Source organism: Lottia gigantea, assembly GCF_000327385.1.
Source record: "Lottia gigantea unplaced genomic scaffold LOTGIsca_31, whole genome shotgun sequence".
Classification (NCBI taxonomy): domain Eukaryota; kingdom Metazoa; phylum Mollusca; class Gastropoda; family Lottiidae; genus Lottia; species Lottia gigantea.
Window position 1 is genome coordinate 2,123,731 of NW_008709027.1, and position 12,453 is coordinate 2,136,183.

The 12,453-nt window shown below is 35.8% G+C and overlaps 2 protein-coding genes across 2 annotated transcripts; both read left to right on the forward strand.

Annotated features, from left to right (window-relative positions):
- The first annotated feature begins 2,422 nt into the window (after positions 1–2,422).
- LOTGIDRAFT_216194 (hypothetical protein) lies at positions 2,423–3,309 on the forward strand. The gene has a single exon (XM_009057812.1). It carries the CDS (start codon positions 2,478–2,480, stop codon positions 2,928–2,930), a length of 453 nt encoding a protein of 150 aa, XP_009056060.1. The 5' UTR covers positions 2,423–2,477; the 3' UTR covers positions 2,931–3,309.
- Positions 3,310–7,993: 4,684 nt separating this feature from the next.
- On the forward strand, positions 7,994–8,693 carry LOTGIDRAFT_216207 (hypothetical protein). Its single transcript, XM_009057813.1, has one exon. It carries the CDS (start codon positions 8,063–8,065, stop codon positions 8,513–8,515), a length of 453 nt encoding a protein of 150 aa, XP_009056061.1. The 5' UTR covers positions 7,994–8,062; the 3' UTR covers positions 8,516–8,693.
- Positions 8,694–12,453: the final 3,760 nt, after the last annotated feature.

Below are 12,453 nucleotides of genomic sequence, written 5' to 3' on the forward strand. Positions count from 1 at the left end.
TAGTGTTTATGGCTTCTCGGAATGAAAGGATGGAGAGGGCAGGAATTTGATCGGTTGGCGGTGTTAAGGTGTACAGAGACGAGTCTCAATGAAAGCTTTGGCCTAGGTCACAGAGCAATATGTGATTTAATGTTAAAAAAAACCCGGGCCTATTATATACTGTATATAGCAATGACACCAGTCCTGAAATAAGTATTTCCAGAAATCTAACTTAGAAATCGATTACTTTATTGACATAACATGATACATACCTTTATGACAAATGGGCAATGGTTCAAGTCCACCGTGAACGAAATAATTGCTAAGATTTTGATCTCTTTTGTAAGCTACGACCAAACTTTTTGTGTTTACCTAGGGAAATTTAATGGCGTTTGAGTTTGACTATTTATGGAAGCTTTGGTAGTTGTAGAATCAATTGACTTTTGAAAAGGGGGTTATCTGGTTATCGTAATGAATGTTGGGTCTTGTCTACAGTTGATCGATCCCGTAAATTTGGCGTTGTAGACGTCTGTTGTGTTATCAAAGGGATGAATGAAAGAAGGCCGTATTAAGGCCTTTACTGATATGGCTAAATTGGACTGACACTGATTATTTGATTATTGTATTGAAATTTAAAGTCTTGGCCATTAGATGTCCTCAATAGTCTTTCTTTCAATATCAAATGAGGAAGCCACAGATTTAAATTCATGCAAATTTGAAATTAAAGCACTTTATCATAAACGGGCTTTGGTTAAAGGCTTACTGTTTTCAGTTATGTGTAAAAATTTTGTTACTATTTTACGAGTATAATGCATTGAACAAGTTATTTACATAGACGTATAACTTAAACTGCCTACTGGCAGTGTTGTTTAAATTAAAACGTTCGACAGAAAACAACCATCACCAGGGGTATTGGACAGGGGGAAATCTAGACATTCTGAAAACAGGGGTCGTAACCAAGAAATGGGAATGGAAGTGACAAGCCGTGAATACATGAAGTCTGTTCTCCACCAGAATGAATTTCGAAGCCTGCATTAAATGTTAGCTATATTTGATAATTTGACATAAATCTTACTAATAACCATGGATGTTCCAATATAACTACCCCATGTGGTCGCAGGGAATGAATAGGTTGAAATCCATAATCTTCAGAATCTGAAATATATAAGAAGATTACTGGTTCCCACAGGAACATTAATAACCATGGAAACTATAATAAACATTTTTTACTGGTGGAACTGAGGAATTGTTCTACGTTAAGGGTTAGGTTCAAATAAAAGATTTTTAGCTAAAAAAAATAGCACAATAATTGGTACTAATTTCACACATCTTCTTCTATAGTTTTCTTTTCTAAAATAGCATTACTATTCTACCATAATAGATGGTGTCATGATGTAAAGTCTATTGCATTTGTTTAAGTCATTGAGTAGAAAAAAATCTGTTAATAATAGTGTCATTGTCTGCTTTTATTATATGTATGATTGTTTATTGTCATAGCTTGTATAAGTATAACACTTGTGACTTCATTTTAAAGTAAATTAAACATTGTACACTAAATGAAAGTGAATCACTGATTGAGATTAGTATTTTTTCGCAAGTATGTGTTTTAAGTTATCATATTCTGTATGCGTATGTTATTTCAATTTTTTTGTTGGTTTTTCTTATTAACTCAATTTGAGTAGTTTGGACTTGGGATAAATTTTTTTTTTTTATAAAATAGCCTCTAATAACGGGCTATTCTTAAACATAGTGGACACAAAATAAAACTTTCTAAAATAGCACAATTTCAGCTAAAAACAGACCTTATAATAGCAGACTATGTACTTAGAATAATTTCAATCATTTATATTCTAAAATTTGGATATTTTCAAAAGTTGCGTTCAAATCCATGTTCATTTCACAATGGTCAAATCAAAGTGGCCAAATTACAATACCTTGTGGCAAATTTGCTTGGTACTTATTTTCTTTTTGGCCAATTTTGACAGAGTATTAATTGGTATAGACCGACCATGGACAATCTAGTCACAGCGTTTTTGGTACAAGGTAGGCCAGGAAAAGGTCACATAATTTGGTCACAGTTATACGTTCATAACCATATATAGATCACTGTGTTACGATCACACAGTCACAATAACCATGTCCTACAGAAAAATTGTCAATTTGCCAAAACTGTTGGAAATTCAGATTTTTTTATCGCCAATAAGTTTTTTTTTGTAAGTACAGACGAAAATGATCTCTTTCAATGAGACAATAATATTCAACTGACTATAATCGTTTCATTATAGATTATCTGACCTTAATTGTTAGAAAATGATTATGGGCTAAATGATGAATTATGTAACATTGTAAGTAACCAATTGTTTTGGATTTATCTGTAGATTACTGTTGTTAATGACTACCTGACTACCTATATAACATTCAGACCACTGATATTTGACAGTGTTCAAAATTCTCACACAAAGTTTTCGACATCTTTCGTCAGACACTACGCATCTAACATGGCTGATCAACTTACTGAAGAACAAATCGCTGAATTTAAAGAAGCTTTTAGTTTATTTGACAAAGATGGTGATGGAACAGTTACTACTAAGGAATTGGGTACAGTCATGAGATCACTTGGTCAAAATCCAACTGAAGCTGAATTACAAGATATGATAAACGAAGTCGATGCCGACGGTAATGGAACCATAGATTTTCCTGAATTTTTAACTATGATGGCTAGGAAAATGAATGACGGCGATAGCGAGGAGGAAATTCGTGAAGCATTCCGTGTTTTTGATAAAGATGGTAATGGATTTATCAGTGCTGCTGAATTACGACATGTTATGACAAATTTAGGTGAAAAATTAACAGACGAAGAAGTAGATGAGATGATCCGAGAGGCTGACCTGGATGGTGATGGACAAGTGAATTATGAAGAATTTGTCATAATGATGTCCAATAAATCATAAATTTCCGTTTCAAAGACACAAACAGTGCCATTGTGAAATTCTGTGATAAACTAGAATTTGGATAATCTTACTTCATTATATTCATATTTTAAAGTGTATTTTTTCTTAAATGTAAATAATAATATATTAAGTAAATACGTAACTGTTAACATGCTATAGATAATATATTTGTTATATACGTAACTGTTAACGTGCTATAAATGATATATTTGTAATATACGTTACTGTTAACGTAATATAGGCCTATTGTATTTTGTAAATACGTTATTGTTAACATGTTATTAATTATATAATAATAATTGTGATATTCTATGAAACTAGAATTTGGCTAATCTAATTTTATATCTTATATATAAGGGATTGTAAAGAGGATATATGGATTTTCTTTTTGTCTATCAGAGCCATTTATGGCCTTCAATCTTTGTCCGATGTCTGGTTCCTGCTATTATAGAACGGTATATAGACACTGTCGAAAAAGCTGCATATAAATCATTAGTAGCTTTAGCTATAGACTTAGACTGAGAGCCGCAGTGAGTCAGACGCTTGCTCGCTAACCTGTAGGTCCAGGGTTCAATCTCGGCATAGGTCTAAACTAAGGCCCCGTGTGTTACAAGTTAATAAAGGTACAAATTATAATTCCTTAATATTCACTAAAACTTCTAGAGAATAATTACGTGCTTTTATCTCAATTTTTAAAGTTATTACATGAAATTAAAGCCAGACATTTGAAGTTGAAGTTTTCCGATAATTCGATTGAACTTAACTCTTTTGTTTTGTCGTATTTGCTCTGTCAGATTATTCATTCGTGAGTCATTTCGATAAACTACAAATATTCTGAAGCGGTGCACCTGCAAAAGCAATCAAACATAGGGGAAACTGGGTCACAATGGGACACTTTTGATACTTTGTCGCTTTTATCCAAAAGTGTTTTTGTTTATTTAATCACTTTCGTCGTAGAAAGTAAAGGAATATACTACATACTCAATGATTTCAACACCAATGTGAGGATAATTTTTATATACAATTTTTTTTTATTTTTGTCTCACTAAACCCCAAGTTAGTACACAGTGGGACAGGAGTGGGATACAATGGGACAAAATGTATGTATGGACAGTGACGTCAAAAAGTCAATATTCGAAACACCCGAAGAGCAAATCATAATTGATGCACAACACGGCTTTAGACTCAGTTGATGGTTACGATTCAGGATCTTGTTAAAAGTGGTGACGATAGAGGTCAGACAGATACTGTCCTGCTGGATTTTTTTCAAGGTTGACAAAGTTCCACACAGGAGGCTACTACATAAGCCTCATCATTAGTACAGTGGTGTAACCTATTTTCGTGCATATAATGATTCAACACCGAATTTTGTCAAAGTTAAAAAAAGGAGAATTTTTTAACGTCTTAAATGTTTCCTCAGATATTCTACAAAATAATTTAAATTGGTTTGTTTCGATTTTTTTTATGAACCCCTCACTTTGAGCCATATTTCATGAGTAACCAACTCAACAACGGCGGCAAAATGCGTAACCTATTTTCGCGTACAATGTTTGATATATAAATACGTCGAGAAAAACACGTTGTATTGATACCCAGTGGTATAATTAACTTCTCTTAGTATTTATCTTTAATATCAATTGATTATAACTAGTGACAGTTCCTTCAAAGAACCAGGATTTAAAAAAAAAAAATAGTGACTGACAAAATAAGATATGTGGCGTGATTTATTGCTAAAAGTTATTTAAACAACATAAGAATATGGCCCACATTTTGTTCCATAGAATTTTTCTGCTGACACGGAATCCGCTAGTTGATCACGTGACTTCATTCGTTGGACTACATTCTAGCAGACGATACTTGGAATTTGGATTACAGCTAGGGATTATAAGGAAATTCGGCCGATAAAAAATTGTGACGTTTGGTAACTGAAATCTGCTTGAAACTACTGGATTCATTCTACTAGCTGACATTGTACAGATAACCCATGTTTATCAAAACAAGCAAATGCGGAGGTCACGTGAGGTCGCACATGGAAATTATTAATCCTTTCCGGAAATGCACGAAAAATAGGTCAGCGCGAAATTAGGTTACTTGACTGTATACACAGCTGGACCGGAAACAACATGTGGCGCTTGTTTACAATAAAAAGAAAACTGGTGCTTAAGGGTAGCTTTCCAATCCAGAGTCCCACAAGGGAGTGTATTTTGCCTTACTTTGTTCCTGTTGTACATAAATGATATACCCAAGTACCTTGCCACAGCTCATCAGTTGCAGTGTACGAAGCGTCAACAAACAGGAGGATGTAGCCCTAAGAAGACCTGGAGACCATCCAAGCATGGCAACGGGACGGTTTAATGGAATCCCCTCTTTCTAGATTCTCTAAATTTCAAATAAGAGACAACCAGAACGTTTACCCCATATCATTCATGGACATGTCTACGAGGAACTAAAATCGGTCAAGTACCTGGGAGTTAATATACAACAATCTCTTCAAAAGAAAATCTACGAAAAACAAAAGAGCTATGAGACTTTCGAGAGACCTTAAAGTATCATATGGGATCCATACACAGGAAACAATATTCAAAACCTGGAAATGGTCTAGCGTAAGACGTCCAGGTTCTCACTGATTACCAGCGTAACCAGCATAGTACACCAATAGATTGGTCTTTTCTATTAGAAGTCGAGGTGGCTCAATGAATTTGATGCATGCTCGCTAACCTGTAGGTCCAGGGTTCAATCCCGCCATAGCTCAAGATGATACCTTTATTACTTGTCATGCAGATCAGAGGAACTGTTTTCTACAGGCTGTGCACGTCCAAGATCCCCTGATAGTCTGAAATCGAAAAAGAGTATGCTAATGCCGCTGTCCTGGCAAAATTTCCCCCGTTGTACACTGCATGGTTCTGCCTGTAATAGCCCATGTGGAGCAGAAAAAAAGGTCAACATATATCGGATTGTAAACAATTTCAAAGCAGTCCCATCTTACTACCTTACCAACATCAGGGACCGTCAGGGTACACAACCCCCGTTTCTTTATTCGTCATGCCAGAACTCAAACGTACCAGCATTCGTTTTTTTCTGTTTTATATACATGCTGTATATATTTACAACCTCCCTTTGTAGACCATACGTCACCATTCAATTTAACTATTAATTGTACAAATTATATTAAAACAGATTGAAATTACTTATGAGCTGTAATCAAAACATTTTCTCGGGAACTGAAGTAACGTACTAGGATTACTTGAGCTGGGATTAGACCGTCGTGGGACCCTATTTATACATGTATATATATACACAAATCATGGGACCGTTATAAAAATAGAGAAGAAAATGGATACAAAAATTTCAACCGAAAACAACAAAGAGCACCGAGAAAGAAATTTGTACAAAATAGAAAGTTAGATCATTAACCTAAGTACAACAGAATTAACTAATGAGTGTATCAAACTTTTGAATAGGGGATTAAAATTCACCTCTCATCAACTAAAAGCCGCATTATCAGTTTTGTCGACAAAAAAAATTAAGCCATCATTTTCATAAAGATGACGATGAAGATCCTCCATTATTCAAGAATAAATCTGAAAGTGTGGTAGCTAGTAATTAAGAGCAACGCGCTATTAGAACATTGAAAGAAAACAAAAATATTGTTATGTTATAAGATAAGACGATAAAGGTGGGCCAATTTTAATTATGAATTCAAAATATTATCAAACTCACATATAACGGTTATTATAAGATACCGATTGTTGCCCCCCTCAAATGAAAGCATAAACAATGCTGTTAAAAACAAAGTGATCAAATTTCCTAGCAACAACCGAAGTGAACTTACAGAAAAAGAGTTCTTGTATCTAACAGATACAATTGGCATTCTTTTACGGACTGCCAGAAATCCATAAAAGTCAAGTTATTCAAAAGGCTATACAAATTTGTAATAGTAGAATTGTTAATGTTTTTGAACTATTAGATTTAAAATTTCGACCTATTGTGGCAGCTCCAAACAACAGTTCAACACGAAGGTTAAGAAATTTTATTGATATCCTCTTGAAACCATTATGTCAAAACGTGAAGAGTTTTCTCAGGGATGATATTGATTTTTTACATCATCTTCCCAAGGTAGTCTATCCAGGTAGTTCTTTGATAATTTTTGATGTGGTCAATCTGTATCATAATATCGATCATAAATTAGGAAAAAAAGCGATTGATTTTGGCTTAAGAAAATTAATGCCCAAATGTAAATCTGAATTAATGAAACACTTATAACTAGGAACAAATAAATTACACGATAAGGTCCCTACGATAGATAAAGATGGCATGCTAGGCAAGGTAATATATGCCCACTGGCAGCTTTGATTTTGAATAAAATATTTGGCAGTACAGTAACAATTACAACTATGAAATATTCAACCTTCAGTCATACATTATAATATATAAGTTTCGTCAAAATCTGTTAATACAATACAAAGTTGTGTCGAAATCAGTCAAGAATTATGCCATGTAGAGTGTTTACGAGTAATTGTGGACGGACCGACGGTGACGGCAATCTACGCCCCCTCCCCTCCCATTTCATGTGGGCGTATAAAAAATAGATACAATTAGAGTAAATGTGGCTATGTTTCGGGACTAAGCTATTACAAGTACGTAATCTTTGCGATTAGCACCAATCACAACATTAGGCCTACATAAAAAGGTCAGATGTAAAAATTACAGGGTCACATCAATCCCACTTATACTGTTCAGGCAAATATTATTCTTCAATGGAAATGGAAGCTCTTGAAGCTACGGCTGACGAGACAATATAACCCTTTTAAAAGTTATTTTATTTCATGCCCAGTCTCATCTCGAAAAACTGTCATGGAAATAGGGTTTGAGAAAATTTAAAACCATTGTTGTAACTTTCTTATTGGATAGTAATTTATATCAGAGAAAGTGATTATCGGCTGATTAGCTAAAAGGATTATCTAACATTATTTTCAACGAATAGATTGTGGATTTACCTGTAGATTACTGTTGTTAATGACTACCTCACTACCTATATAATACCCAGACCACTGATATTTGGCAGTTCAGTACGGCCACAATAAAAGTTCTGAATTATTTTTTACAAAAAAGTTACATACTGCTTAACTAACATGGCTGATCAACTTAACGAAGAACAAATCGCTGAATTTAAAGAAGCTTTTAGTTTATTTGACAAAGATGGTGATGGAACAGTTACTACTAAGGAATTGGGTACAGTCATGAGATCACTTGGTCAAAATCCAACTGAAGCTGAATTACAAGATATGATAAACGAAGTCGATGCTGACGGTAATGGAACCATAGATTTTCCTGAATTTTTAACCATGATGGCTAGGAAAATGAATGACGTTGATAGCGAGGAGGAAATTCGTGAAGCATTCCGTGTTTTTGATAAAGATGGTAATGGATTTATCAGTGCTGCTGAATTACGACATGTTATGACAAATTTAGGTGAGAAATTAACAGACGAAGAAGTAGATGAGATGATCCGAGAGGCTGACCTGGATGGCGATGGACAAGTGAATTATGAAGAATTTGTCAAAATGATGACCAATAAATCATAAATTCAGTTAAAAAAGACACAAACAGTGCCATTGTGTTATTCTGTGATACAACTTTCTATCGTTTAATTCATATTATATTACTTGGAACTTTGAATTGGTTCATATATAATGATATATTTGTAAATAAATAAAAGTGAAATTGTGAAATTGTCAGTAAATAAAACTTTTTCAAATGTAAGACGAATTTTCTTTATAACTTAAAATCTATATCAATTTGATCTGCGTGATTTTTATCATCAAGGTAAATAGATCACAGTTATTCGGTCACATTGTTTCATGGTAATTTTGGTTCAAGGTACACTATTAACATTAATATGGTAACAGTAATTTTTTTAACAAGAGGTAGACTGTTCTAAATTTAAATCTAGATGTTTCTTTCCGTCTACGCCCACATGAATTGTAATGTCAATCACTCCGGCCGCCCATCCGCCGCGTGTGTACATTAATTTTGGGCTCACTATCTTTTTGTAATCGGTAAATGCAAATCTGGATGTTTTGATTGTGTTGTTTCTATTTGACATGGCGACCTGACCTACTCTTAGTACGAAACATTTGCCTCTTTTCCAGTCCCTGATAAATATTTTTACATTTATCGGAAGGAGGCGAGTCAGAAATACTATAGGCCCTGTTTTATGAGGACGTTCCACACGTAATATTTAATTACTTTTACATTGACTGTAAATTAGTGTTGTGCATCACCGTAACGTTCATTTTGTCTGTATCCTCTGATTCTGTGACCCTTGAACTTTTTACTGCGTGCGCAGTTTTAAATGGCCGACGAGAGATCAGTTTCGATAAAAAAAAGAAAGGTGAAATAAATAGTGAATGGGGATTAATTAAGATGGAATGACTGAATCGCAAAAATATCCATCTTTCTGGATGTATGTGGAGTTGGAGGATCCGGAGTATATATAAAGGGGGTTTAAAACCTTCGCACTGTCGGAGATGAACTACAGAAGAAACACAAAAGGGCGTACATAATCGCCAACCGGGTGGCGGATAGTCCACGTCCATTTATTTGACTATTCGCCATCCGGGTGACAGAAAACATCTCTAAAATTCATGAAATGTCAGCCTTTTTTTATATATAGTTGTTTCTTTCAGTGACATATTAGTCGACTCTTGAGTAATTTGTAATGGATTTTGTCAGGTTCAGACAAGACCGTGTTAATATAATTGAATTTCTTGCAATGAAACGAAAGTAGAAATTCCGCCATTTTGTATACACCAAATTAGCATACATCCCAAAAGGTCCTGTTAGTGTTGCTATGAAATTTAGCATCACACGTTTGTATAAGAAATCCGTAGCAAAAAAAATGAAATAAAATAAAGTTTTACGTCTACTTTTCTGCACCTGTATGGGCTACTGAGGATGGGCAAACGCCGTGCAGTGTGCAATGAGAGAAATTTTGTCAGATTTCCAACTGTCGAGGGATCTTTACGTTAGTAAAAAAAAAAGGTTGATGAAGATGTGTAAATGGTAAAAAATAAAACATAGCAGGCGCGTGTCCAAATTGTGTGACGGTTGGTAAGTAATGTGTACGGGTGGTAATAAGGCGTACGATAATAAACCATGCAGACTGGTGGTAAGTAATGTGTAAGGGTGGTAATAAGGCGCACGATAATACACAATACTGATGGGTGGTAAGTAATAAATGTGTACGGGTGGTAATAAGGCGTACGATAATAAACCATACTGACTTCACCACACCCAGGTCTTGTTTGCCATTACAATACTTGTGTAACACCCACAATTCTTGTTTGCCACCTCAACTCTTGTTGCAGAAAAGTAGGACGTAAAACTCCATTCATTTCATTTCATTTCATTTCAACTCTTGTTAACCACCTTAAGCCCTTGTTCACCTACCTAGTTGTTGTTTACCACCCTAAGCGCTTGTTCACCTACCTAGTTGTTGTTCACCACCCTAGTTGCTGTTCACCAACCTCAGCTCCTGTTCACCACCCACAGCTCTTGTTCACCTACCTAGTTGATGTTTACCACCCTAAGTTCTTGTTTAACACCCCCAACTCTTGTTTACCACCCTAGCTGTCGTTCAACACCATCAGTTCTTGTATACCACCCACAGTTCTTGTTTACCACCCTTGGTGCTTGTTTACCATCCCAACTCTTTGTTACCACCCTAGTTGTTTTTCATTAACCTAGCTGTTGTTTACCACCCTCAATACTTGTTTACCACTCTCAGCTCTTGTTTCATTAACCTAGCTGTTGTTTACCACCCTCAATACTTGTTGACCATCCTTAATACTTGTTTACCACTCACAATTCTTGTTTACTACACTCAGCTCTTGTTTCATTAATATAGCTGTTGTTCACCACCCCAGGTCTTGTTTGCCATCCACAATTCTTGTTTGCCACCCTAAGCTCTTGTTCACCTACTTAGTTGTTTTCCTCTTCTTTACCACCCTCAGATATTGTTCACCACCCTGGGTTATTTTTACCAACCTACTCTTGTTTACCACCCACAGCCCACCACCCTCGGTTTTTGTTTACCACCAGCAGGTCTAGTTTGCCACCCTCCGTTCCTGTTTACCACCCTCAGATCTTGTTTACCACTTCCAGCTCTTGTTCACCACCCTCAGCTCTTGTTTACCACCCCAATACTTGTTTACCACTCACAATTCCTGTTTGCCAACCTCAACTTTTGTTAACCACCTTAAGCTCTTGTTCACCAGCCGAAGCTCTTGTTGTTGTTAACCACTCTCTGCCCTTGTAAACTACCCTCGGCTCTTGTTTACCACCCTAGTTGTTATTCATTAACCCAGCTCCTATTTACTACCCAAAAATCTTGTTTACTTCCCTCAGCTCTTGTTTACCACCCTCGGTCTTTGTTTACCACTCGTAGGTCTAGTTTACCACTCTCCGTTCCTGTTCAACACCCGCAGTTCTTGTTGACCACTTCCAGTTCTTGTTCACCACCCTCACATCTTGTTTACCACCCCAATACTTGTTTACCACTCACAATTCTTGTGTACCACCGACAATTCTTGTTAACCACCGTAAGATCTTTTTTACCACCCTCAGCTTTTGTTCCAGCTTTCTTAATCTAATACGGAATGTCAGGAATTCGCGTTTTTGGGAATCCGATTCTAAAAATCTTCAAAGGGTGGGATCTCCCACACACTATAAAAAAAATCTTTAAATCCGCCGTGAAATGTCAAGAAAAAACGCTTCCGGGACTAAAAAAAATTTGGAGGCCACGTGAGGTTTGTAGGTGACATGAAAATCGAGACTAAATTTCATAGAAGTGATTCAAAAAAGTGGAGGCCAAATTGACTTAACACCGGTTGACTATAAATTATAAGTAGGTGTTATTTTCGTAAATTTTTCTGAAAGGAATTGCAAATAAGCGTTTCTAATGAACATAAAAAAACATCATAATGCATGTAACGCTATAGCCTTCACAGCTAATAATGTCAGTCTTCAGAGAAATTAAAGTTTTAAAAACGGGTGGCAAATAAAAAATGAGGGTGGAGAATACTTGTTTGCCACCCGGGTGGCGAATATCCTCGGCCAACACAAAAGGTTACATCAAGATCTATAGTTTAATCAGATTGAAAAATACAGAAGTTTGTTGCTCTTGTTTTCTTACCAATAAATCTTGGTATATAAGGTAGGTGCCAGATGAAATAGTGGGGTGGGGTGGGGTGGTGGTTGGGTTGCGGGGGTTATATTGGCGTCACTCATGTCCATCCGTCCGTTCGTCCACAACTGCCGGTAAACACTCAAAAATAACAATTCTCGACAGATTTTGAAGAAACTGGTGAGAGTGTTTGAAATCATCCAAGAATGAACCCTATTGAAAATCAGAAAAATCGAAAACTATTTAGTATGAGTTAATGTCCTTGTTCTTGATAGCGTGTTTAATTTCTAGCCTCTAGAAGGTACAATTCTGGACGGATTTTGACGAAACTTGGTG

What these genes read in the sequence shown, in the direction of transcription:
- LOTGIDRAFT_216194 (XM_009057812.1), top strand. Translation starts at nt 2,478, where the DNA reads ATGGCTGATCAACTTACTGAAGAACAAATCGCTGAATTTAAAGAAGCT.
- LOTGIDRAFT_216207 (XM_009057813.1), top strand. Translation starts at nt 8,063, where the DNA reads ATGGCTGATCAACTTAACGAAGAACAAATCGCTGAATTTAAAGAAGCT.